The sequence below is a fragment of the Thamnophis elegans genome, chromosome 9 (genome assembly GCF_009769535.1).
Source record: "Thamnophis elegans isolate rThaEle1 chromosome 9, rThaEle1.pri, whole genome shotgun sequence".
Classification (NCBI taxonomy): domain Eukaryota; kingdom Metazoa; phylum Chordata; class Lepidosauria; order Squamata; family Colubridae; genus Thamnophis; species Thamnophis elegans.
The window spans coordinates 38,922,108-38,945,824 of NC_045549.1; the positions used below are offsets into that span (position 1 = coordinate 38,922,108).

The following is a 23,717-nucleotide window of genomic DNA, read 5'->3' on the forward strand; positions in this document are numbered from 1 at the left end:
CTTCATTGCTTTTCCAGGAAATTAAAATGAAAAGAAAAAATAAACAGATTTTCTAGCACCACCTTCTGGCCTTTCAGCATTAGTTCTATAAGCTAGCAAAATCCTGCTTTCTTCCCTTTCATTTTAGGATATAAACCAATCTCACAAGAGATAAATAGACTCAAGCTTTATTTTTTAAAAATAAAAGGGAATGTGAACATTTTTAACGGTAAGTACTATCATGCAAAATGAGTAGTGGAAGTGATAAAAATATAATTATTGTTCAAGCAAAAGAATATAACATCTTAATCTACCATGAAAAAATATGCAGTTCTGGATGGACGAGTATTGCTAGGCTGCTCCTACTTAGGGGCAATCCTACTGTCAAGAAATCTTATCTCCCATTAAAAACTGTAATGGCTTGTGGAAAAGACCTTGGGAGATTGGGCAAAGAGACAACGGTCAGATAAGAAACAGCATAGTAGGCATGGGAGAAGGCTCAGAAAGAACCATCCCTGTATACCCACTTAGGCTGTAAAGGATAAGGAGGGTGATTCTACCTGCAAAATTACATCCATGTAACTTTACAGTAAAGTAGAAAACCATTCAACTGATTGTGATTCCTATCTGGTTTACTCTAAGTTGACAAAAGTAAAGAGTTACTGAGCTGGTATAGAGAAATTAATCTCAAGCACAAACAGAAAACAAAATTAAGACTTTAATGTAGTTTTCTGCGTAGACATTTGTTAGGAGGTGTTTCCTGAAGCTTTCCTTATTTTTCCCCAGCTTTTTCTACTGTGGTTCGTTTAACTTGAATTAAAATAATTTTCCTTTACTTTTCCTAATCTTAACCATTCCTGCATTTTGAAACAACAAAAGAAGGAGAAAGCAGCTTGTGGACATTCCTACTGTATACAAACCAGAGCAAGATGTATATGTTTGAAATGCATAGAAATGGACTAAAATACATGTCTAGCTATCTGACAGTGAATGAAGTTATTGGGAGCTGAAATCCCACAACACTTGCAGGTCTTAGGCTCCATTATGTTAATCAAGAAAACCAATAGCAATTTTAGTAGTCCAACCTCCTTGTTTTAAGTTGATAATTCACACTGCATTGAGTCATAATTTAACTAAGACTTGAACCATGGTTTAACATTAAGCCAAAATTAAATATATCCCATTCTGAATAAAACGCAATGCATTATTTGAGGGAAGACCTGTCTCTAGTTGCTTCTGCCCACCTAATGAGATTGGATAGACTAGGTCCCATCAACCTAGAAGTGCCTATTGGCTAAATCCAGGAAGTGTGACTTCTTTGGAAAGATATTCCATAATGAGATCCAGATGGTTCTCACCCTGATGACATTAAAGAAACTATTAAAGACCTAGTTATTTTCCCTGGCTCACAGGCTGACGGTTAAGCGCCTACCGGATGAGTTTGTTTTGGTTCATATGTTTGCCTGTAGGCTGTTCATGTTCTCTTTTATGTCTTTTGTCATCTTTTTTTTTTTTGAATGTTATAATTGTAAGATGTCCAGGGTTATTGGGAGCTAAGTGGCCTATAAATTCTAGAAAGAAAGATAAATAAACTTGGCCATTCATATAAATGTTAAAGGCAGGCATTGTGACTAAGTCTACTAAATTCAATTGGCATCTATTTCCACTCCATAAATAAAAATTCTATTAAGAGATTATAAACTGTTATGATTTTATTTAAATAATAAAATGCAGAGATGAAAGGAAGCAAAACTTTTACACGATTCCAGTACTGATTATTATATTACAAAGTTATAGAGACACACAGTTCATATTATATAACCACATCTACAATTTTTCCAATGCCAAGACTTTCATTTAATCCCCTATACTTTCTAGTACTGTATCCAACTTAATCTGCATTAGAACTGGAGGTTAATGCCTGTTTCATTTTTAAGTAGTAATTAAAGTGATTCAGCTCTATCGTCTATAGTGGCTTAATTTGTCATCTTTATAAAAGCTTAAAAGAAGTCAAATAGCTGTATTAAGTGTCCTTGCATACATATGCACACATACACACATATATTTCGATGTAGCAAAAGTATGCATAACAAAACAAGATAGTAAGGAAAAGAGAAAATTTCAGGAAATGAAATAAGATAATACACAATTATCCACCTGCATTTCTATCAAGTAATTATCATATTAATATTTTATCATCCACTTTGTCCCTTTTTAATTCTGAAATCATTGATTTTTTTTTCTTTCAGCAGAATGTTCACATAAGGTTTCCAATCTTTCCAAAAAGATTATTCTCTGTTTCTCTCTCTGAGTAAAATGGTCAGCTTCATCATTTCTGTACATTCCGTTAATTTTATAAGTCAATTTTCCTCTTAATGTTTTTCATTGAATTTCCTTTTCCCCCCAATAATCCTGCAACAGTTATAGTTTCCAAATTCTTTTCTAACAATGCTAATTTGATAAATGTCCATTTTTTTCCAAAAGAAAGCCCAGCTGCATGCCTAAAAAGAAAGATCCCTGGCCACAAAATTTTGCTCAGACAAATATTTATAGTATTCTTGTATTTTTCATCTCACACAGGATTCCCACAAGTCTGATTCTATCTGTTTCCAATTTTTTCCCATTAATTGTTTGAAACTGAAAATTTTAAAATATTCCAGACGATGGCTGCAAGAGAAAAGCAAGCAAAGAGTTAACAGAGATGTTCATTCTTTCTCCTCCTATTGAATTGCTACAAATAATAATAATTAAAATTTAAAAAAATAATAATAATTAAAATTCCGTACTACATTAGAATGCTAGCATAACTCATTTACTCAAGAAACAAAGTTTACATCTTTGTCAGCCGTTTCTATATAAATATTATCAAACTGCTTTAAATATCACATTTTATATCATTACATTATAGCAACATTAAGATGTGTGGATTCCAACTCCCAGAATTCTCCAATCAGGGAGGCTGACTCGCAAATTCTGAATTTTGAAATCCACATATTATAACATTGCTAAGGTTGAAAAACACTGTTTTATATCTTTCTATTTTATATATCTATATCTATTAGATATCCATATCTATTATTTTTATTAGCTCAGTAGCTAAGACACTGAGTTTGCCAATCAGAAAGGTCGGCAGTTCGGCGGTTCGAATCCCTAGCGCTGTGTAACGGTGTAAACTCCCGTTTCTTGTCCCAGCTTCTGCCAACCTAGCAGTTTGAAAGCATGTAAAAATGCAAGTAGAAAAAATAGGAACAGCGTTCCGTACGCCTTCGGCATTTAGTCATGTTGGCCATATGACACGGAGACGTCTTCCGACAGAGCTGGCTCTTTGGCTTTGAAACAGAGATGAGCGCCATCCCCTAGAGTCGGAAACGACTACCACAAATGTCCGAGGGAAACCTTTACCTTTATCTTATTTTTACTAGGAAACATACAGTATTATAGCAGTAGACTTATATACCGCTTCATAGGCCTTTCAGGCCTCTCTAAGCGGTTTACAGAGAGTCAGCATATTGCCCCCAACAATCTGGGTCCTCATTTTACCCACCTCGGAAGGATGGAAGGCTGAGTCAACCCTGAGCCGGTGAGATTTGAACCGCTGACCTGCTGATCTAGCAGTAGCCTGCAGTGCTGCATTTAACCACTGCGCCACCTTGGTATTCTCTGTAAATATGTAAAATTTTCAGATAGACCACTGCCAAATTAAGGTAAACCAATCAGTTAAATACATGCGTAGAGGATGGAATAGCAAGCAGTACCAGCAGTTCATTCCAAAGATAGTCTCTATGCAAAATAATGCCTCCTTCAGAACATATCTGAATGCTTATTGTTTAGAGGTTTCCGAGCTGTGAAAAAATTGTGAGCCAAATGTTTTCTAAACCTACAAATTAATTTATTTTCATAAAAAACTGAAGCTATTGATACTAATTAGGGATTTGAAGATGGAATTAAAATTAGATAACCACCAATAGGCATTCAGGACATACCAATGTGCATGGAATACAGCATATTACTGAATTCCAGGTCCCAGAAAGGATGCAAAATAATGAAGATGAAGGATATAAAAGACAAGAAATATGTGAATATTTTTATTGTATTACATAAAGCTTCAAAAATATATTTGAAATATGCTAGACAATATTTATACTGTAAATTATATGAAATAGGAGAATTGACTAAGTAGATTTTGCTATTGGTAGTTTAAGGGACAGATGCTTTATTATTATGTTCAATAATACATGGGCTATTGGTAGCTTCTAAACAAATAGAAACAATTCCAAAGTTAATCTAGATTTCTTGGTGAATTTATTCTGAAACCTGTAGTGGTTTGAGGGCTACAGTTTATAGACAGCCTGAAGCTTAAACCCTGTCTCAGAGAAATCAATGGAAGATTTTGGACCCTATCTGCTCTTTGAACCCAACTCTTCTCACGGTTTGTGGAGAAAATAGAAGGTGTGCTATGCATGCCATCTGAGATATTGCATGAAAAGTGGAATATAAATATAATAAAAGTTATAAAACTTTATTCTTAGTATATAGGGCAGAAAAATTCTCTTTCCTATATTAGCCTTTCAATAATCCATAATATAAAAAATGGCATTACAGAAATACTTACAAATCAGGTTCCTGGTTACTGTGAACTTCATTTTGAGGAATAGGATAGAGAGCTTCATATGTTCTGTTCACATCTGATCCATGAATTGCAAATGCATTAAATCTGTCAGTGTTGGGAGGGAAAAAATTCCAAGGCAAATGAGCACGGCCACTCCATTTGGTAGTTGCTCTTGAAACTTCAAATTTTAAAGGAAGTTCTTTCTGTGTTAAAGTAAAAAAAAAAATCAAAACAACAGTTTTACTATCTTCTCAGAGTTATTCACATATTTAGGGGGAAATTAACTCAAATGGTTCACTTACTCTGCAGATATTCCGTCTGCCACAAAGGAACAATATAAGATGTTGGCCATGCCTATAAAAATATAACATAAATATAACAGAAAAATATTTGCTTTGTATCTCCAGCCAGAATCTACTTATTGTTACATGAAGACAATGCTATCAACATGCAAAATAGCAGCCATCAGCTAATAAATGAATATAAAAACATTAAAGACGCGGGACGACTTTTAATAAATTTTCCTGCAATGTACCATCATTAAGTATACATATCTTGAGATAGAGATACACACATACACAGTTGCATATTAGCCATTTCTGAACACATTTGGTTCAGAAGCTAAACTGAGTTAAGACCTATTAATACAGGTAGTCCTTGATTTACGAGCCCAAAAGTAGATTTTGTCCCATTTTATGACCTTTCTTACTATAGTTAAGTGAGTTATTGCAGTTGATAAGTTAGTAATCCGGTTGTTAAGTGAATCTGGCTTCCCCTTTGCTTGTCACAAAGTCACAAAAGTGATCACATGACCTTGGGGACACTGCAATGGTCATAAATACGAACCATTTGCCAAGCACCTGAATTTTGATCACATGATCATGGGATGCTGCCAGGGTCATAACTGTGAACAATGGTCATAAGTTAGGTTTTTCAGTGGCGTTGTAACTTTGAATGGTCACTAAACAAACTGTTGTAAGTCAAGGACTACTTATATCTGGATAGAAGACGGGGTGTCAAACTGACGACCCATGGGCCTGATGCATCACACGCAGGCCACACCCACCCCACCCCAGAATTAGTATATTTTTATTTTATGTTTCAATTACAGGAAGCCCAGACTATCAAAGACACTTGTCCTCTTAAATGCATTCTAATAACCATATAATGCTGCATTGCATTATTATCTTCAGTCTTTTAATAGGCTATTTTTCATTGCCTAATAGCATTACTCTTCCTTATTCAAGCTCTAAAAAGTAGCAGTTACTTTATAAAATATGGATAGGAATGGTATTTCAAGTTGATCATTGTAAAAGTAGATTGTGGGTTCATTTATTTTTATGCTCTCTATCTGCTATGAAACACCAGCACAAAGTATTTCCCATGACTGTTAAAAAAATACAACAATTCCAAACAGGTACAAAGTACTATGAGTGATACCTGTAAAACCTAGACAGCAATTCCTAGTACTAGTTACTCTTCAGATGCATAAATCTAATGTCAGACCTTCCCCAATGTCTCAATGTTTCTTAGGAAAGAAAGACCCTAGACTCCATTTGCTAAAAAAAAGGATTCTTTAACTAAAAATGTTGGCTGCAGTAAAATCAGGCTAGCTCTGAATTTGCCCACGTTGAAAAGATACAGAAAGGTTCTCCCGCAGCCCATCCCTCCCGCTATGACCAGTCTGTATCCAGGAAATCAGAGGTCACCAAAATATTTTTAAAATGTTTTAAAATTAAACATTTAAAAATGTTTTTAAAATGCTGAGATGTTTGGGGGTAATCCACATTATTTTCTCAGGGTGCCTGGCCTTGGGATGCTGGCACAAGCCATTGCTCTCGTCTTTATTACCTATCATTTCCTCCTCTCTATTTTCCATCATGTTCATCATGGCTTTCAATTGACCCCTTAGAATGTTTCCAATTCTGGGTCCTCCCTTTTGGACTGCAAAGGGCCCCTGCTGTGTTCATGCAGCTAATAAACGAAATGCTGCATGAACACCTATACAAAGGAGTGTTAGTTTACCAGGGTGACATTTTGATCTACACTGAGACTATGGCAGAACACATAAAACTAGTCAGAAGCGTGCTTAAGAAGCTTTGAGCAGCCAAATTATATGCCAAGCTGTGCAGATGCAAATTCTACCAGAGTAAAACTGGCTATCTGGGTTACCCGTTTCCCACGAGGGTATAGAGATGGACCCTAAAAATGTGCAGGCAGTGCTAGAGTGGACTCCTCCCACACCAGGAAGCATCTATAAAGCTTCCTGGCATTTGCGAACTTTTACCACCAATTCATTCCCTCATTTGCCCAGATAGCCCTCCCTATCACCAATCTACTAATGATGAAATGGTAGGGAAAAACCCAAGTCCAGCCAGCCACTTAAATGGACTATGAACATTAAAACATAATTAAAATAAAATTTCAAGAAGATGTAGGCCAGTTTGTTATAGTGATTAAAGTACCAGGCTCAAAATCAGGAGATGGGCTAGAAGCTAGCAGATGATGAGTTCTAATCCGCCTTCGGCATGAAGCCATTTGGGTGACCTTGAGCTAGTCATTCTCTCAGTTCTCAGGAAGGACGCAAGGACAAACTACTTCCAAAATCTTCCTAAGAAAACAGCAGTAACTTATCCAGGCAGTTGCCAGGAGTCAAGATGATTGAAGGTGGCCACGGACCACCAAGACTTAACTCAAGATCTGAACGTTAAATCATAACATTTCTTCAAACCTTCATGGACCCCTGTGATGACATCATGGCCTTCCAGAGGTCCACGGATCACAAATTGAGAACCACTGCTATAGAACATTCTAAAAATTATTTGAAATTATCTACTTACGGGCAGAGCTCTACTTCTAGATACTGCTGGGTTTGGTAATTCAAGAAGAAGGCTTCTACAACTAAAACCATATAACAATTGTTTATTTTACCTTGTATATTTCATATAGCCACAAAGAACATTAAATACAACATCCATAACTGCAGTCTTATTTTACCTACCCTAATGATGCAAAGGTGAGAGCTAGTCTAGTGTAGTAGTTAAATACTGGGAGAGTCAGATTTCTACTCCTGCCTTAGGCATGAACCCAAATAGGTAAATTTGTGCCAGTGACCCTCTCACAGTCTTAAGAGAGAAGGCAATAGCTAACACTTTCAAAATTTTGCAGAGATTAGTCTAGGAATTCTCCAAAAGTCAACACACAAACATACAAAAAAAAAAGGTGGAAAAAATTACAAAACCTTTTTCAGAAGCCTACTAGCATTATTCTGAATCTAAGCTAACTGTATAAGTCTCTACCAGAGGCATTGTAAATGCTTTATTACAGCCATCATTGTTTTAAAACTATAACTAATTTTGACAAAACTATGACAGAAGTTCAGACTTAATGACTAAATACATGTATAAAAATAACTACTTGCAAATCATAACATTGCATTTTAATGAAATTAAGAACAGGTCTATCCAAATGGCTTCCACAAGATATTTCTATGCAACTTCTTTATGCAAATTCCCACTTGGCACTCATATGCTGTTAACTTTTAAATTACTATTTGAATAATTATTTGAAGTTACTGAGATATAAATGTCTGAACACACTCCAATTTAGAGCTCATAGAATGCACTACCGAGTTTTGTCTTCAACTGATAAGCATTTTTTTTAAAAAAAATGTACATGTACATGCTGAACTGATTGCATATTCCTATAATATATTATTCTTTTGTAAAACAATGGTTTAAAGTGAAAAATCCTATGTTCAGAATAAAACAATTCAATTTCAGTGGCATTAGAGAAACATCAAATGGAAAAATCAAACAGCCAATTAAACACATCAGTTTCATTTCACAGTAATATTTTTATTCAGGCAAAACATTTCAAATGCTAATTAATTTGAAAAGTCATAATGAAGTAAGGGGAGAGATAATGAAGACAGATAATAGGCTAATTTATGAAACTTACTTCAGGAGGGTAGTGGTTATCTTGGTAAGATCAGAAAAGCCTGTGTAAGTAGTAATATATGACTTAAAACAAGAGAAAATTAACTTGCATTAAACTTCTAACAGCCTGATATTTTCAGATTTGCATATGAATATGCAAATATTTAAGATACTAAATTTATCAAAATCATATTTAAAAACTTTTGACATCAGTATGGAAATTAGTAAACTAAAGAAACCATCAATATGCTGAACAGTTGGAGGTCTCATTAATAACATAAAGCTTATTTTGATCAAATATTTCTGCGAAATCATTTATTTAGTATGAAAGAGGGGAGGCTTCAAATAACAGAGAGTGGTTTGCTTAAAAACAGACAAGTGTAGAAGTGATATGCAAACAGCAGAATTTCATCATATGAAAAAGCTAACCCTAACCTTGACAAGTGTTTATGAAAAGTATGAAAATTGATTCACCAAAAATATTAAGTCTTCTTGCTAGAACTACTTAGCCACTTTGTATTTGATTATGGTACCTCAATATTTATGTTCAGAAAGAAGTGTAAGACTTTAATTGCTGCCATAGTTTATGGTTAGACATTATAGTTTACAATGTTCATAGAAAAAAGGAATAGGACCACCAGTAGAATTTATATATTTAAAATAAATGCATATTGTGTCTCCCAAGTTAAATTCAGGGTTTGGTCTTTCTGAAAAATGTAAATTCTTATATAGTTAATCCAGTAAAAAAGAAATGCTGAAAACAAAATAGCTTATAAACACCGAAATAAGAACACTTGGCCAATCAGCCTTTTGCTACAGTATATACCTATAAAAAAGGGGGGGGGGAGGAGAGAACCTCTAGGCAAGAATTGCTATCAGAATATTCAAGATTTTAAGTGCTAATCCAATAACCTTTACTTACCCTCATAGTCCCATAATCCATTGAATGGTTTTCCTGGTTCAACAGGAGGAGCTGGAGGATCATTGAAAAATGGAGCATTCAATTCCATCAGTATTCCAGCCTTTTCTGGACTCAGACTGATTATTATTGGATCATGGGACACCGGAAAGCTGTTCCATGTATGTTCAATTTTAAACTCCATCTAAGTATTTTATATCAAGAAAAATTGTTACATATTTAACATAAAAATATATTGAAATGTCTTTTAATTGAACATATTACATTATTAGCTATTATAGAATCATTAAGTATATATCTACAATTTTTAGTTTCAGGATCTATTTCATTGATATGCATTTGCTTAAAATAAATCCCATTCACTTACTTTATTCAAGATATATAGATATATAGATATAGATGTAGATGTAGATGTATATTGGAAGTGTATATATATATTCAATATATTAGTAGCAAATATATTAAGAAATTATACTAGGTCTTATAGCTTTTAAAACATCACCATAATTTCCTCAAGTTCTTAAAGAGCAAGATTAACAACACATGTTAATGTTTTTTTCAACATAGACCACCCTATCCTTGAATGGCTGGGTGGAGTGGACATTAACATTTGTACCACTGTAAGTCAATTATTTTCCATATGCTAAATAAAACAACACATGACATATACATTTATGTCTAAACGTTGATGATGGTTTCTTATGCTTAATTATCTTGGGCTATGCCTTGAAAACATAAAACTTAAACATAACATAAATAAAACATAAAAACAGAAGAACTGTGCTGCCCATGTAAAATCAAAATAACAAATTACCTTAATGCAAGTGGAAATTAAAACTATACCTATACCTACATCATAGTATCTATATTGGCTTATTACTCATCTGTAGAGTACAGCTTAACTCCTCATCATAGGATATTCTACCATTGTTCATACACTCTAAAAATACATTGGAGCAGCAAAGCATTAGATACATGCAAGCTCATATTGATACTATGCATATAAAATGTCTTCCAGGAATTTCATGCTTTTTCTTCTAATTTTGGTACCTGTTGCAACCTGTTTTCACCACAGGGTGTCCACAGTGAACACAACATATAAATATGTAAATCTGCTTTTTTCCCACATTGTTACATTTCTATATTAATGCTGAACATCATCTGAACAAAAGTGCAAGATTGGTTTAAAATTGATAGGAAGCAAATTTGCCAAAGAAAGCAAATTTTCCTTTATTTGATCTGCTGATTTGCCAGTAATTAGGAAGACACAAATAGAATCTTTAAACTGGATTTAAAAATAGTGATAATAGAGCCTATCATGTGAACATAAAATATACTGTTGTTGTTAAGGGCATTAGTTGGAACAGGTACACAACTACAGTACATCATAGCCTGTTGCAATTTACAACTTTCAAGGTAGCATTAACCTCAACAATTGTCACATCACTTTGTTATCAAAAATTGGTGTTTTGCATGACTTAGGATGTCAGAGAAACAACTTTAGCTGTATAGTCACATCCCTGCAATAACATCACTGTAATTTTCAGTTTCATTAATTTCCACAATATCAACACTAGCTTTGCTACTAACCCCTTCCAAACCATCTGCATAGTCTTTAAGATTTGGTGGTCTAAATATCAAAAACGGTTGACTCACATCACACATCTAAGCAAAACTGAATTAGGTAAGGGGAAGCTACCAACCTAGGGGCGACGCCCTCTGCAGCCAACACAATACACCCCCCCCCCCCCACCTCTAAATGCTTGCTTGTCCAAGTTAAACTTATTGCCAGGCGTAACCCCCATTCACCATGGGTAGGTTTCCTTTAGAGCAAACGGTGCCGATGCCAAAATAGCTCTTCTGGATAGAGTCCCAGCCCAGTTCTCTTGCATCTGCTCTCCCGGTTGGAATTCAACTGAGATTACTTTCAGGTAAGGGGCTTTAAATTTTTTACCTCTCTTTAAATATGAGATTAAAATTACATTACTTTAATTCAGGGGTACCCAAGCCTGGCAACTTTAAGACTTGTGGACTTCAACACCCAGAATTCTCCAGCCAGCTAAGTCCACAAGTCTTAAAGTTGCCAAGTTTGAAGACCTCCGCTTTAATTTCTTATTCATTTGGGAGGAAAGAGAGTCTAAGGCAGGGCTCTCCAGCCTTGGCAACTTTTCAGCCTGGAGGACTTCAACTCCCAGAATTCTCCAGCCAGCAAAGCTAAGGAGGATTTGAAAGGGCTAAGAAAGAATGTGAAGTAGGATATCAAACTTTCTTGTGTGCATACATATCCTACCTCTGGAGTCTTGTAGGTGATTAAAGATGTTGGCCCTCAGAAGTGAGTTTTCGGAGTCAGATTCTTCAATGACAACTGCAGTGGTGGGTTGTCAATTTTGTTACTACCGATTCGGGCGCATGCGCAGAAGCGTCCAGGCAGGGGGGGAGGGTGGAGCCTCCCTCTACCGTTACTACCGTTTGTCCCGATCTGGGTGAACCGGCAGCAAGCCACTTCTGAAAAAATGGTAACATATTCCGTTTCTCACAATTATAATTAGGGATAGTCTCTCTATCCCTACTTACAGGAAGAATTATAAGAAAGTGAGCTCCAGAGTAGCGGCGGCAGCATAAGGAAGAAAGTGGAGTAGCGGCGGCGGCGGCCCAGGAAGCTGCTGTGGTCTAGAGGTAGAGCTCTTGCCTCACAATCAGGAGGTTGTGAGTTCGATTAATCTGAGGGCGGGTGGATTTCCCGGGGCTGCACATGCGCACCGCAGCGAAGTAGCGTCTCCCCCGAGATCTGGACGGCCCGGAAGCGGAGCGTCCCCCATCACAGGCTGGATGCAGGATTCGGGAACCGAAGCGGAAGGGAAGGCAAGCGGGTGGCAGTTTTCTTTCATTATGTATTTGATCTTAATTTTTCTATCTAAAGATAAGACTGAATAAGGAATAGGCTTTTCAGATATCTCAGATGGATTTTTTTTATGGTTGACATTGATAGCATCAGGATTACAGCTCTGAAGTTGAACAGCATTGTTGCAAGCTTTGCGGAAGCTATTCAGCTTGTTTTGAATGTCTTCCTAAGAATTTAGATTTAGAAGTAAAGTTCAAAGCAATTATAAACTATGTTTGCCAATTTTATTTATTTTATTTCATAGGTTTTGTGTTTCTCCTACTGAAACCAATCAGCTTCCTAGAAACTTTATATGAAATTCTGATAAGATTCAAAAATGTCAACAGATATCAAGGTAAAGTTACATATAAAATTTCATTAAAATGCATTTGTATTATATGATTTCGGTACTAGATATCAGGGATCAGCAACCTTTATTTTTGGCTGGAAGTTATATCTTTTTATGCATTACCGGTAATTTGATGGAGGCTGTAAAGAGAGGATTAGTATGATTAGACCGTATTGTAAATTGATGTACATTTTTTCATTGTTTTACTTGTTTTACTATTTCTAGATTCTATTTTGGTTGTACTGTTTAATCCAAGCTAAGCATCACGTAAAAGACCCTGCAAATCATTTAGTTAAATTTGCTTACCCACTATTGCAAGGTTCTTATATTTTCATTTTTGAAAAAGAGAACATTCTATAAAGCAATTTGTTTGTGTAATGTGCTTGAATACTTTATTTATTTATTTATTTATTTATTTATTTATTTATTTATTTATTTATTTATTTATTTTTACCAAGCAGTTACATTTGGCCACTCTCACTACAGCTAATTGAACCTCGAGCATTATTAAAAATCAGATCTTTTATCATATACAGTAAAAGCACTGTTTCTTGTGATGGTGGCTGTACTAATGACATCAACAGCACCTTTCAACAGAATATTGTAAATCAGTATCACTGATTCCTGTAAGATTTGAACGATCCTGCCAAAATCTCAGGATATTTTTTTAAAATGCAAATTTAAGAAAAGTATGGTACTTTTGTTAGTTATAAACATTTATATGTCTAACATAATTGTCTTTCACTATTTTTCACTTCTGTTACTCCTGATGCACCTATAAATGTTTCTGTAAGCAGCATCCTTTTAGCGTTACAGTTTTCTGTATCTTTTGGTTTCTTTTAGTCATTAACTGGATTTTCAAGTCCAGACCTAGTAGTCCTATAATTTTATCAGCTATCACCTCTTCTTTTCTTTTATCCATCTTCAAACAAAATAGAAATGAAATTTAGTTGCTAGTTTATCAGTAATCAAACAGAGTAGCTGATATGAAATAAAATAAAAGCAAAATGAGATACTGGTTGTCACTGAAAGAAAAACAATAGAAATGCCCTTAATGGAATTGATGGCCTTTCATTCAGCTTTAACATTTAATGAAATACTAAGTAAATAATTAGTTGCATTCTTGCTTATCATAAGGTAATACAATTGGCAAATGTTTCTCTGTATTCTATTAAAGTCATTATTTTGAGTTTCTGACGATAATCAAAAAATTGAAATAATATATAAATGTAAAAACAGAATAACATATGAAAAGCTAAGTTTTACAAGAGAATACATTGGGAGTACTTTGATTTAAATATGAAGATCTATAGAGTTAAATTTTAGAGGTTTTTAAATATTTTTATGACAAGCAATAAACTTCAATAAAATAAAATATTTCTTTCCAGAATAATGGCTTTGAAGATGACAGTATAACAGAGCACATCATGATAGACCAAAGGTAAAGCTATTTATTTGGCATTATAAATAATGTATAAAATGTAATTTCAAAATACCTTATTTATTCAAAATAAGATATATTGATGCCTGGAAATGCTCTTCAAAAATAAACAAGTGAAGTATCTATGACTTTTTTATCTTGATCTTGTTTTGTGTGTGTGTATGTAAAACTATGTGTACACATAATTTAAACTAATATGCTATACTCAGGATAGAGGAATTAGATTTGTGGATTAAGCAAAAAGAAAAAAAGTAAGATTTGGTGAACTGCATCCAGATGTAATCATTGAAATTTGGCTTCAGCCTTGGAAATCCATTGGATGGCACTCAGAATTGTTACTGCTAACAAAAAATGGAGTATGAAGTACTGTGTATGCCTTTTGAGTTTCTGGAAGAAAAGCAGGCTAAAAATGTAACATATTAGTAAACAAATACAAATTGTTTGAAAAATGTTTTCATATATACATGTGTGTTTGGAATTATTGTGCTTGTCCTTAAGTATTTTTTTCTAATGTTTCGTTTTAAAACTGCATTGTATCACTCAATATGTGGACTTTATTTTACATCCCTTTTAGCTCATTATCTCCTATAGTTGCTGAATATGATAAACATCTTGGAGAAATGAATGAACAACTGAAATACTGCCAGGTACTAAGTTAAAATCACTATATTTTTACCACTAATATAGCTTGCTAAGTAATTAAAAAAAACAACCATAATGTTTATAATTCAAATATTATTGGTAAGATGTTTCTTTTTTAAAAAATCACTGAATCATAGCTAATAAAATAATATTGTCAATGTTAATAATTCAAAAATGTGTTTATCTTTCTAATTTGAGATATCTTGTTTCATAAACTAGAAAAGGCAACATTTTAATGGACATTCAAGCATCTTAGTATCATACTGAATATGTATTGCATGTGCTCTATCATATCTTCAAAATGAAATATTTTATCTGTTTTTCTTGCTTTTAGATGCAGATGAAAGAAATGAGGCTAAAGCTTGAGCAAGTCATCAAAGAAAATGAAAGGTAACACCATAAAAATCTTACTAATTCTCCAGTGCACTGCTCGGAGAGTCCAAGCGTGGGTTAACACAGCCTATCTGCCCTTGAACAGAGTGACGTTTTTTCTTGACCATGCCTCCTTTTGCCTCTCCATGTTCAGTTTAAAAACTCAGTCCGCCCGTTGGGACTGTTTTGGGAGTGCTCCAGTTCAAGAACAGATAGGCTGGGGTTTTCCCAATTCCTTTTGACCATCTTTCTTCGTGTTTATCAACTTAGTGTATTGTGCAGGTTTGATAGATAGCTGAGAAGTCGCCCGGGCCAGCCCTGTCACCCGCTGGTCGCAAGCGGCCCAGGGCATGCGAGCTGCTTGTCCAGTGGCTGCTGGCAAGCGGTGGGGATGGTGTGAGGCTCGCCCAGGCATTCGTTACCGGCTCCCATCCCCGACCGCCATTCTACTGAAGTTTCGTGGGCGTTTTTGCCGCTAGCTGCGGCGGTTTCTGATCTGCCTGGCAACAGCGGCGACCGTTAGCCGCTTCGCACGCTTTTCCCTGAGGCAAGTGCGAAATTGGTGGGAGGAGGCTGCGTGCACACCGGCTGCAATTTTGAATCGCCCGAAGTGAGGTCGTTGATAGCGGAGGCTTTGGAGCTCTGGGAGTACGAAGACTACAGCAGCGATCCAGGGAGAAGCAGAATTTTATCTTCTCAGCAGCAGAAAGCCGCCAGGGAGTGTGTGGCTAGTCCGGGGCGCCAGCTAGCCTTGCCTCCACAGCTAAGTCTTGGGGCTCCGAAGGCGGTGGGAGGAAGGATTCCATCCAGCAGGCAGCCCTTCTCTCCTGAAGAGTCTGCAAGAGCGTCTTGAGCCGGCTGGCCAGCGCAGGTGCCCGTTCCGATAGTGCTGGCCTTCCAGACCCTATCTGGTGCTCTGAACATGGCTGAGGAATGCAGGGAGGTCCCAGAGGAGCAAGCAGGGCCCTCCAGCAAGCGTAGTAAATTGGATCCCTTAGCAAAGAAGGGAAAAGGGCACAAGGGCCCTAGTGGCAGATCACCCCAGGGGACTGCAGAGGCTCCAGTGGAAACCAGGGAGGTATCTCGGCCCCACAAGGCGGCGGAACTTCTGATACCCTCTCACCACAGGGATCATTCCCCCTCTATTCAGGAGGATCAGTCTCCAGGGGGCAGCGAGTCTATCTCTGGGGGGGGGGAGTATGGGTCCAGGGATTCCTCACCTGGGATCCCTGGGGTTATCCCGATTTACCTAGCTCCTCCATCAGGGAGGATCGAGACTCCTTCCAGGGCACCCTGCCCGAGGAGGGGGATTCCAGCTCAGGCAGAGCTGGACACCGCAGGCGCTCTAGTGCACATCGCCTGAGGAAGGGCAGGAGCCCTGCACTTTCTGCTGAGATGAGGGAGGTGATCTCCTTGGCCATATCCCAGGGGATTGCAGAAGGAATCAAGCAAAGAGATTCCCAGAAATCTAAGGCCCCCAAGACGAAGCATCGGGCCAAGGCCTCCACCTCCAAGGAGCCGGCCTCTCCACCTGCTTTTTCTTCTTCTAATTTTGATTCTTCTAGCTCAGATGGGGAGGGAGCTGAAGGCTTTGTCCTGTCAGAGGACGAAGACCTCCCTCCAGACACGCCGGCCTTCACTGGCCTTTTCAAGCCATCCTTATTTAAGTCAATCCTGCACAAGGCCATGACGGCTATGGAGCTAGGCTCCATTCCCAAACCTGATGCTACCCAGGCTTCTACCTCCTCTAAGGATTACAAGCATGGGCTATTCAAAGAGGCGGTTTCTGCACAGGAGTTTATTCCTGTACCTGACCTCTTTATGGATGTGGTTCAGTGTCAGTGGGTCCAACCCGGCGTACTGACCAACCCCAGTGGGGGGGATAAGACCCTTTATTCTGTAGAGGGGAAAATGGAAGACATTTTGAAGTTCCCAGAAGTGGATGCTCCAGTAGTGTCTTTAACATCTAACCCTAACCTATCAGCTGATCTTCTGGAGGGATTAAAGGCCGAGGAGAAGAGGTCGGAAAAGGCGTGCCACAAAATTCATTTGGCATCTGCCTGGGCCATTAAGGTGTCCACCTCTGCCTCATTTTTTACCAGAGCATCCTTGCTCTATTATCTTCTTTCTAGGATCAATTGACAACTCAGATCCAAACCGCCCCCCAGGAAATCGCGGTGGCGCCATGAGCTGACCAAAATTATCACTGCAGTAGAATACTCTGCAGATGCCTCGCTAAATGCTGCAAAGTTCGCCTCCAGGGCTCTCGCCTCCAATATCACATCTCACCGCCTCCTGTAGCTCCGGCACTGGCAAGCCGAGATGAAAGCCAAAAGGAAGCTGGCATTTGCTCCCTTCAAGGGAGGTCATTTATTCGGGGAGGCCCTAGACAAGTTTGTCATTGAAACCAAAGACAAACAGAAAGTCCTTCCGACCACACTAAAAGGGGGGGAACGTAAGGGCTCTGGTTCCTTTCGTAAGCAACCTTTCCGAAACCAGGACTCAGGTCAACCAGCTTCTTCATCCTCCTACCAGAGATTGTTCCAGCAAGGGGTGGGGGATAGACACCAGGATAGACCGTCATTCGGGTCTCGTGCCTGGCAAACCCAGTCTTCCTTTCAGAAGCCATTTTGCGGGGGCAGCAACAACAACAACTCCCCCCTTTCGCAGGGGGAAGTGACAATCGCAGGGGTCCTCCCATAGGGGGTCAGCTGCAGCTGTATACCAACAGGTGGGAGGAGATAACATCGGACAGGTGGGTCCTCAACACCATCAGGAGGGGACTTGTCCTGGACTTTCTGACCTTTCCCCAGAGGAAGTTCGTCCGCTGCCCCACCGCCAGGAACCTAGAAAAGAGGGACCACATGCGAGCGGAGATTCTCCATCTTCTCCAGATAGAGGCCATAGAGCCAGTTCCCAGGGACCAGGAGTGGAGGGGCTTCTACTCCATCCTGTTCCTGGTCCCGAAGAGCTGGGGGGGGGGAGGGCCATCTTGGACCTCAAAAGCCTAAATCAGCATCTGGCTTACAAGAGGTTCAAGATGCAGTCTCTCCACTCCATCCTGGACTGTGTGAGGGAGGAGGACCTATTGACCTCAATAGACCTAAAGGAGGCCTACCTGCATGTCCCCATCCATGCTGCCCTGAGGTTTTGTTCAGAAGGGAAGCACTATCAGTACAAAGCACTCCCCTTTGGGCTATCGTGAGCGCCCAGAACATTTACCAAGATCCTGGTGGTGATAGCAGCCCATCTCCGCAGCCATCCTGTCCGTCTGGAATGTTATTTGGATGATATAATTATTCATTCTGTCACACCAGAGCAGGCTCTACGCCATGTCACACTGACTGTGCAGACGCTGCAACAACATGGCTTTTCTGTCAACATGGAGAAGAGCCAATTCCAGCCGTCCACCCGCATACAACATCTGGGTGCAATCATCAATTCCAACTCCTGCCAGGTATTTCTACCCCAGACCGCCTGACCAACCTGAGGAGCAAAGTGAAGCACTGCTGTCAGTCCAGGTCGGTGCCCATCATCTAGCTGTCCCAGCTCTTGGGGATCATGATCTCCTGCTTGAAGGTGGTTCCCTGGGCCTGTCCGCATGCCAGGGAACTGCAATGGTTTCTCCTTCCAATGCAGAGAGCGAAAGTCAGCAACTCCCACAGGCGAGTATGCCTCCCGCGGAGGGTGACCCGATCCCTGGCCTGGTGGAGGTCTTTATGAGCAAGTCCAAACAAGAAGATCTTTGCACCTTTTTGCTTAAGGTGCCTCTCATATAATGTTGCCGTCCTCCGCTTATTCCCATCTGGGACTGAGGGTTGATGGAAATAATGTGATTATTATTTTATGAATAATTAAAATATTTTTTCTGGTGTTACAATGTTAACTGTCTGATAGAAGAACCATTCTTTATAAAAATATAATTTTGTTGCTGTTTTACAACCGATCCACCTTTTATTGTATGGTAACACAGATTGCATGAGGAGTTAAAAGAAGCAATTGAAAAGCAGTTGGAAGCTCTGCCATCTGGTTCTGTTTCAAGGGATGCTACATTTATGGATGAAAACTTAGTAAGAAACCTTCAAGAACAGTTGCAACTAGCAAATAAAGTAAGAAAATTGAAATATTTGCTTTGGTTGACTTTTACGTCTAGGTTCCAATAGTCCTAAATTGCCTTTCAATTTAGGCACACTCATTTATGAAACATTTTTGTTATAGCTGAGAATTGTAGTTCATGATTTTAATATTAATGTTTATTTTTAATGTCGACATAGATATAAACTGATATTAAATAGAAATTTTGAATATCTAAATGACAAGAAAGGAAGAACACACTAATTTTTGCAGGCTATTTTCTCATCAATAGGCACAGAGATGCTCATAATTTCAGGTAATTGTGCTTTTATTTATAATATAAATTAATTATATAGGGAACAAATATTTATCATCATAAAATGATGTTAAAATTGTATTTTATAATAGATATGAAGTAATAATTATTTTCAGAAATTTGATACTCAAAAACAATTGGAAAGAAAAATTCTAACATTCTTTTTTCAATCTTTCAATTTTAAGGAAAAAGAACATGTCCTAGAACTTTGGCAGATGGTTTCACGGGAATTGGAGCGACTTCAACAGATATACCAGGAACACATGACAGAAGCACAAATTCATATTGTGGAAAGGCAGAAGCAAAACGTAACATACTGATACATGTGCATTAAAATAAATTAAGATAAATAGAACTTTTCCCCATTAGTTCAAGATAACCAGCTTTTTCATAAAAGAGTTTTTAAATGGTCTTTGGGCAAATAATGGAGTGGACCACTTAGATAAGTGGTGTACAAAATAGAGGGGGCGGGGGAGAGGAGAAAGAGATGTAATACCAGAGAACAGAGTTGAACTTTTCAGATTATTTGTGAAGTGGCAGAGGGAGGGGTGTGTTTTTCATTTTGTTTTTAGCAATAGCACTTATGTACTGCTTCACAGTGCTTTGCAGCCCTTTCTAAGCAGTTTATAGTCAGCATATTGCTCCCAACAATCTGGGTCCTCAACCTTGAGCCAGTAAGAAGTGAACTCCTGGAAGCCAGCTGTAAGCAGAAATAGTCTGCAGTACTGCATTCTAACCACTGTGCTATTTGCTCTTTAAGAAAGGAATATAACGCTCAAAAGATGCATTTGAAAAGTCTAATGGTTTGTGTTTGTGTGTAAAAATGATCTTTCAGTTTATGATAGCTCCCTTGGAATGACTCTCCAATGATTTCCAAAGGTTTGAAACCTGAATGTATGTTTAGGAAAAGAAAATTGCTTACTTAATTTTGAAGTCTTGTGGATTTTAAAATATTCGTTATAGGATTATCTGTGAGTAATTTATTCAATTTAGAAGTATATTTTATTCAATAAGTGTGCTTCATTCATTTGAAAACTTTTGAATCTTGTTGCAGAAATATATTGTGCTTTATCCACAGTATTTCAGTATTTATTTCTGTCAAGTCTCAGACATGTAGATGTGCACACAAACACGAATTTTCTAAAATATTAGAAAAATGAATACTTTACACATTCCTGCTTTATGCTGTTATATGATTTTTTTCAAAAATAAATTGGATGACTCTCAAATCTGGACAACAGCCACTAATAATGTTATACTTTATTACTTAAATTAAGTATTTAATACCTACCATATTTTTTGGAGTATAAGACATACCTCCCACCCCCCGAAGAGCGTGGAAATGTTGGTGCGTTTTAAACACCGAATACAGCCATTTTTGGCTTCCCGAAGCCCTGCCCCCGCATCCCATTTTTGTAAAAATGGGCTGGGGGAAGGGAAAAATGTCCCCATTTTTGCGAAAAATTGCCCATTTTTCACAAAAACGGGGACATTTCCTCCCTCCCCCAGCCCTGCTGAAGCCTGCAGAGTGCTCCTGGCGGCCAGGGAGGACAAAAACTTTTTTTCCTTATTTACCTCTTCGAAATCTTGCATCTTATAGTCCTAAAAATATGGTAAATATTTAATATATTAGGTTTTAGCATTTATTTTTATGTTGATAAATCCTCTGGATTGTAATTCCAATGCTCTATTATCTTCTTTCTCGGATCAATTGACAATCTTTCAACAGCTAACAAAACAATTGCATTTAACTAATGAAAAAACGGAGTCAGTAAGTGAAATACTGAAATTCTAATAACATTATTTTGGACTAGTCATAACAGTAGAAAAATATAAAAGAAAATACATTTTCTAAACAGATATCACTTTTCATAAAGCTATGTCTTAAGTTTTTTATTTACATGTTTATAAGTTACATAGTGGCTTATATTGTATTTTTAATCTGTTCTAGTTTAATTGCTACTTAGGAAAAGGTTTGTCTGCAGAATCCATGATTACTAAGTTTTATTGCCTATTTCTTTGACTATTCAGTATTAGTTTAAAATATTTTCTTTCTTCCTCTATTTGTTTCAGCTTTTAAATACATGACTTTTGGGAGCAAATGAAGTTGAAATGAGAAGCTATTTTTTTAAGCAAAAACAATAGAGAATGAAAGAAAATAATGAAACAAAATTCAAACAGATACCAACAAAGCAAGAAAGGATTTGATTTTTTTAAATGTAGGTGACTGAAAGCAATGGCTAATGCTGGTGCACCTAAAACAAAAGAACCTTGAATTGCCACTGAATTTAGAACAAAAACTATGTATTGACAATTTTAAAAGTCTCAATGAAATAAAGTCAGTAGCACATAATTATGAATTTTATTATAATCATGGTTAGTTGAAACAGACAGGTTTTGTGTTGCTGCTAAGCAAAATATAGAGAGTCTTGCTTAACAACTTTAATTGGGACTGGCTAATGACTGACTAATGTGAAATTACATGACCACGTATTTTGCATTGGGATAACAGTAGTTAGTTTCATATCAAATTTTGGAGTCCCTCCTAACTATTCTCCTGCCCTTTGCGACGTTCAAGTATTTGCTTATTGTCTTGTACAAATCAAAAGCAATGTGATTGCACCTCATCCCTCTCTTACTCTCCAATCATTTTGTTCTGCAAGGACAGAGGGGAAAAATGCAAATGATTTCTGTTCTGTAGGCAATTTCTCCTTTGCCTGACCCTTTCCTGCTGCTGGTATGACTGCATTGCTCTTAATGTGTAGAAGAGCTAACTGCTTATTCTTTTGAAATAGCTCTGCTCTGCAGAGGAAGGAGGGAAGCAAGCAATTTTGGTAGACAATCTCTCTTTATGAGCTTTAGTTGCTTGAGGGTATTCTAGACCCTGGGTCTCTGCATTCATAGCCCAGCACCTTCCCCATATTAGCCTACTGGCTCTCATGTTTGTTTGTTTTTTAACAGCGGTACAATATATTTTAAAATAATTTTGTTTACAGATTAATCATGTGTTTCTCAAAATGGTAACGGAACAAAATGTAGAGCTGGAACAGCTGCGCAAGCAACAAAGGTATAGATTTCTAAATCTTAAATCACTTTTTAAAAAAACAAAGCACACAGGTAATAGTCTGACCTGTACAATGAGGCTTTTCAAAAGTATTTTATGGCTTATTGCATATCATCATCAGGTGGAAGTTTATAGCTATCTGTGGAGATGTAATATTGTGAGCAAATGCTGACCTCTGTTAGAACTTTAGGAGATAATGAAGACAGCCTTTCCACTGTAATAAATGTGTGCTGTTACTCCATATAGTGTGTATAGTGTGTGTATTTTTTGAGAAATGAACTGTAAATGCTGTCAAATATGTTAACAGAGGCAATAATTCATTGAGCAAGAGCGTAATTTCATCTGTAGGTGGTTTTTTTTCTTGAGATTGAACATGAAATGGTAATGTAAAAACACAATATTTGTATAGTCGGTGTAGAGAAATTTATCTTTTTAATATGCAGACAATCCAAATTGGACTTGAGAACCACAGCTGCAAAAGCTGATGAAATGATGGGACTCATTGAGGATCTTCGCAGCCAAGTAAACAGAAAGGTTGAACAGATCCTTTCTCAATTTTCAAAATAGTTTATGTTGTGGGACTTTGTTTCTGCTGGACATAAAGTTGTTTTTAAAAAGCTCTGACTTTTCTGGTATTTAGGAAGAAGAGGTCCTGACTGCTCATGAAAAAGAGGAGGCGTCAGATAAACACTTAAAGGAATTGCAGTCAAGCATAAAACAGTTGGAGACAAGGTAGATTATTAAATAACAGTTTCCACTTTAACACTATAATCCTATTTCAGAACATACTTGTACAGCACATATACAATCAGTATAATTTCTTTCATCAAATGAATTTTAGTTGATTATTATTTGTGTGGCCCTCAAGAATAAACATTGTCTAATATTGGCTAAAAATGGCTGCAAAATTGGTTGGAGTTTGAGATCTGCCTTGGTTTTTTTATCCAGTCAAAATATGTTTAAGGTTTAGCCTAGATTTCAGACTCTTCTTGAAAAAAGTAACCTCGAAATTTAAGAAACACTTTTCTAATTTAGAAACATTTACAAAGCAATAAATATTACAAGGTTTATCTGGAGAACAATAAAATGATAAAAATTAAAGGTTATTATTTTTTCTTGAGATTGAACATGGA

General features: G+C 37.3%; 2 protein-coding genes across 7 annotated transcripts in view; one reads left to right on the plus strand and one right to left on the minus strand.

Annotated features, from left to right (window-relative positions):
- Positions 1–1,671: 1,671 nt before the first annotated feature.
- On the minus strand, positions 1,672–12,102 carry C9H4orf33 (chromosome 9 C4orf33 homolog). Of its 2 annotated transcripts, none has more exons than XM_032223598.1 (6): positions 12,020–12,102; positions 9,449–9,629; positions 7,429–7,489; positions 4,891–4,942; positions 4,592–4,791; positions 1,672–2,646 (listed from the first exon to the last, which is right to left on the minus strand). In XM_032223598.1, the coding sequence occupies exons 2-6, from the start codon at positions 9,627–9,629 to the stop codon at positions 2,547–2,549; spliced, it is 594 nt and encodes a 197-aa protein (XP_032079489.1). In that variant the 5' UTR covers positions 12,020–12,102; the 3' UTR covers positions 1,672–2,546. The 2 variants fall into 2 exon arrangements, with proteins under 2 accessions (XP_032079489.1, XP_032079488.1); XM_032223597.1 differs by lacking the exon at positions 12,020–12,102 and adding an exon at positions 11,736–11,828.
- The window catches only part of SCLT1 (sodium channel and clathrin linker 1), a 33,866-nt gene continuing 22,023 nt past the window's right edge, over positions 11,875–23,717 (plus strand). For 2 of the 5 annotated variants that reach the window (XM_032223591.1, XM_032223595.1), the window contains exons 1-10: positions 12,204–12,307; positions 12,592–12,681; positions 14,064–14,116; positions 14,691–14,763; positions 15,093–15,148; positions 19,104–19,239; positions 19,706–19,828; positions 22,517–22,587; positions 23,028–23,118; positions 23,225–23,316. In XM_032223591.1, coding sequence (XP_032079482.1) covers positions 12,664–12,681; positions 14,064–14,116; positions 14,691–14,763; positions 15,093–15,148; positions 19,104–19,239; positions 19,706–19,828; positions 22,517–22,587; positions 23,028–23,118; positions 23,225–23,316 — 713 coding nt within the window. In that variant the 5' untranslated portion in view covers positions 12,204–12,307; positions 12,592–12,663. Of the gene's footprint in view, positions 11,962–12,035; positions 12,122–12,203; positions 12,337–12,591; positions 12,682–14,063; positions 14,117–14,690; positions 14,764–15,092; positions 15,149–19,103; positions 19,240–19,705; positions 19,829–22,516; positions 22,588–23,027; positions 23,119–23,224; positions 23,317–23,717 lie in introns of those variants that run through there. The other 3 variants (XM_032223592.1, XM_032223593.1, XM_032223594.1) reach the window with 3 other exon arrangements.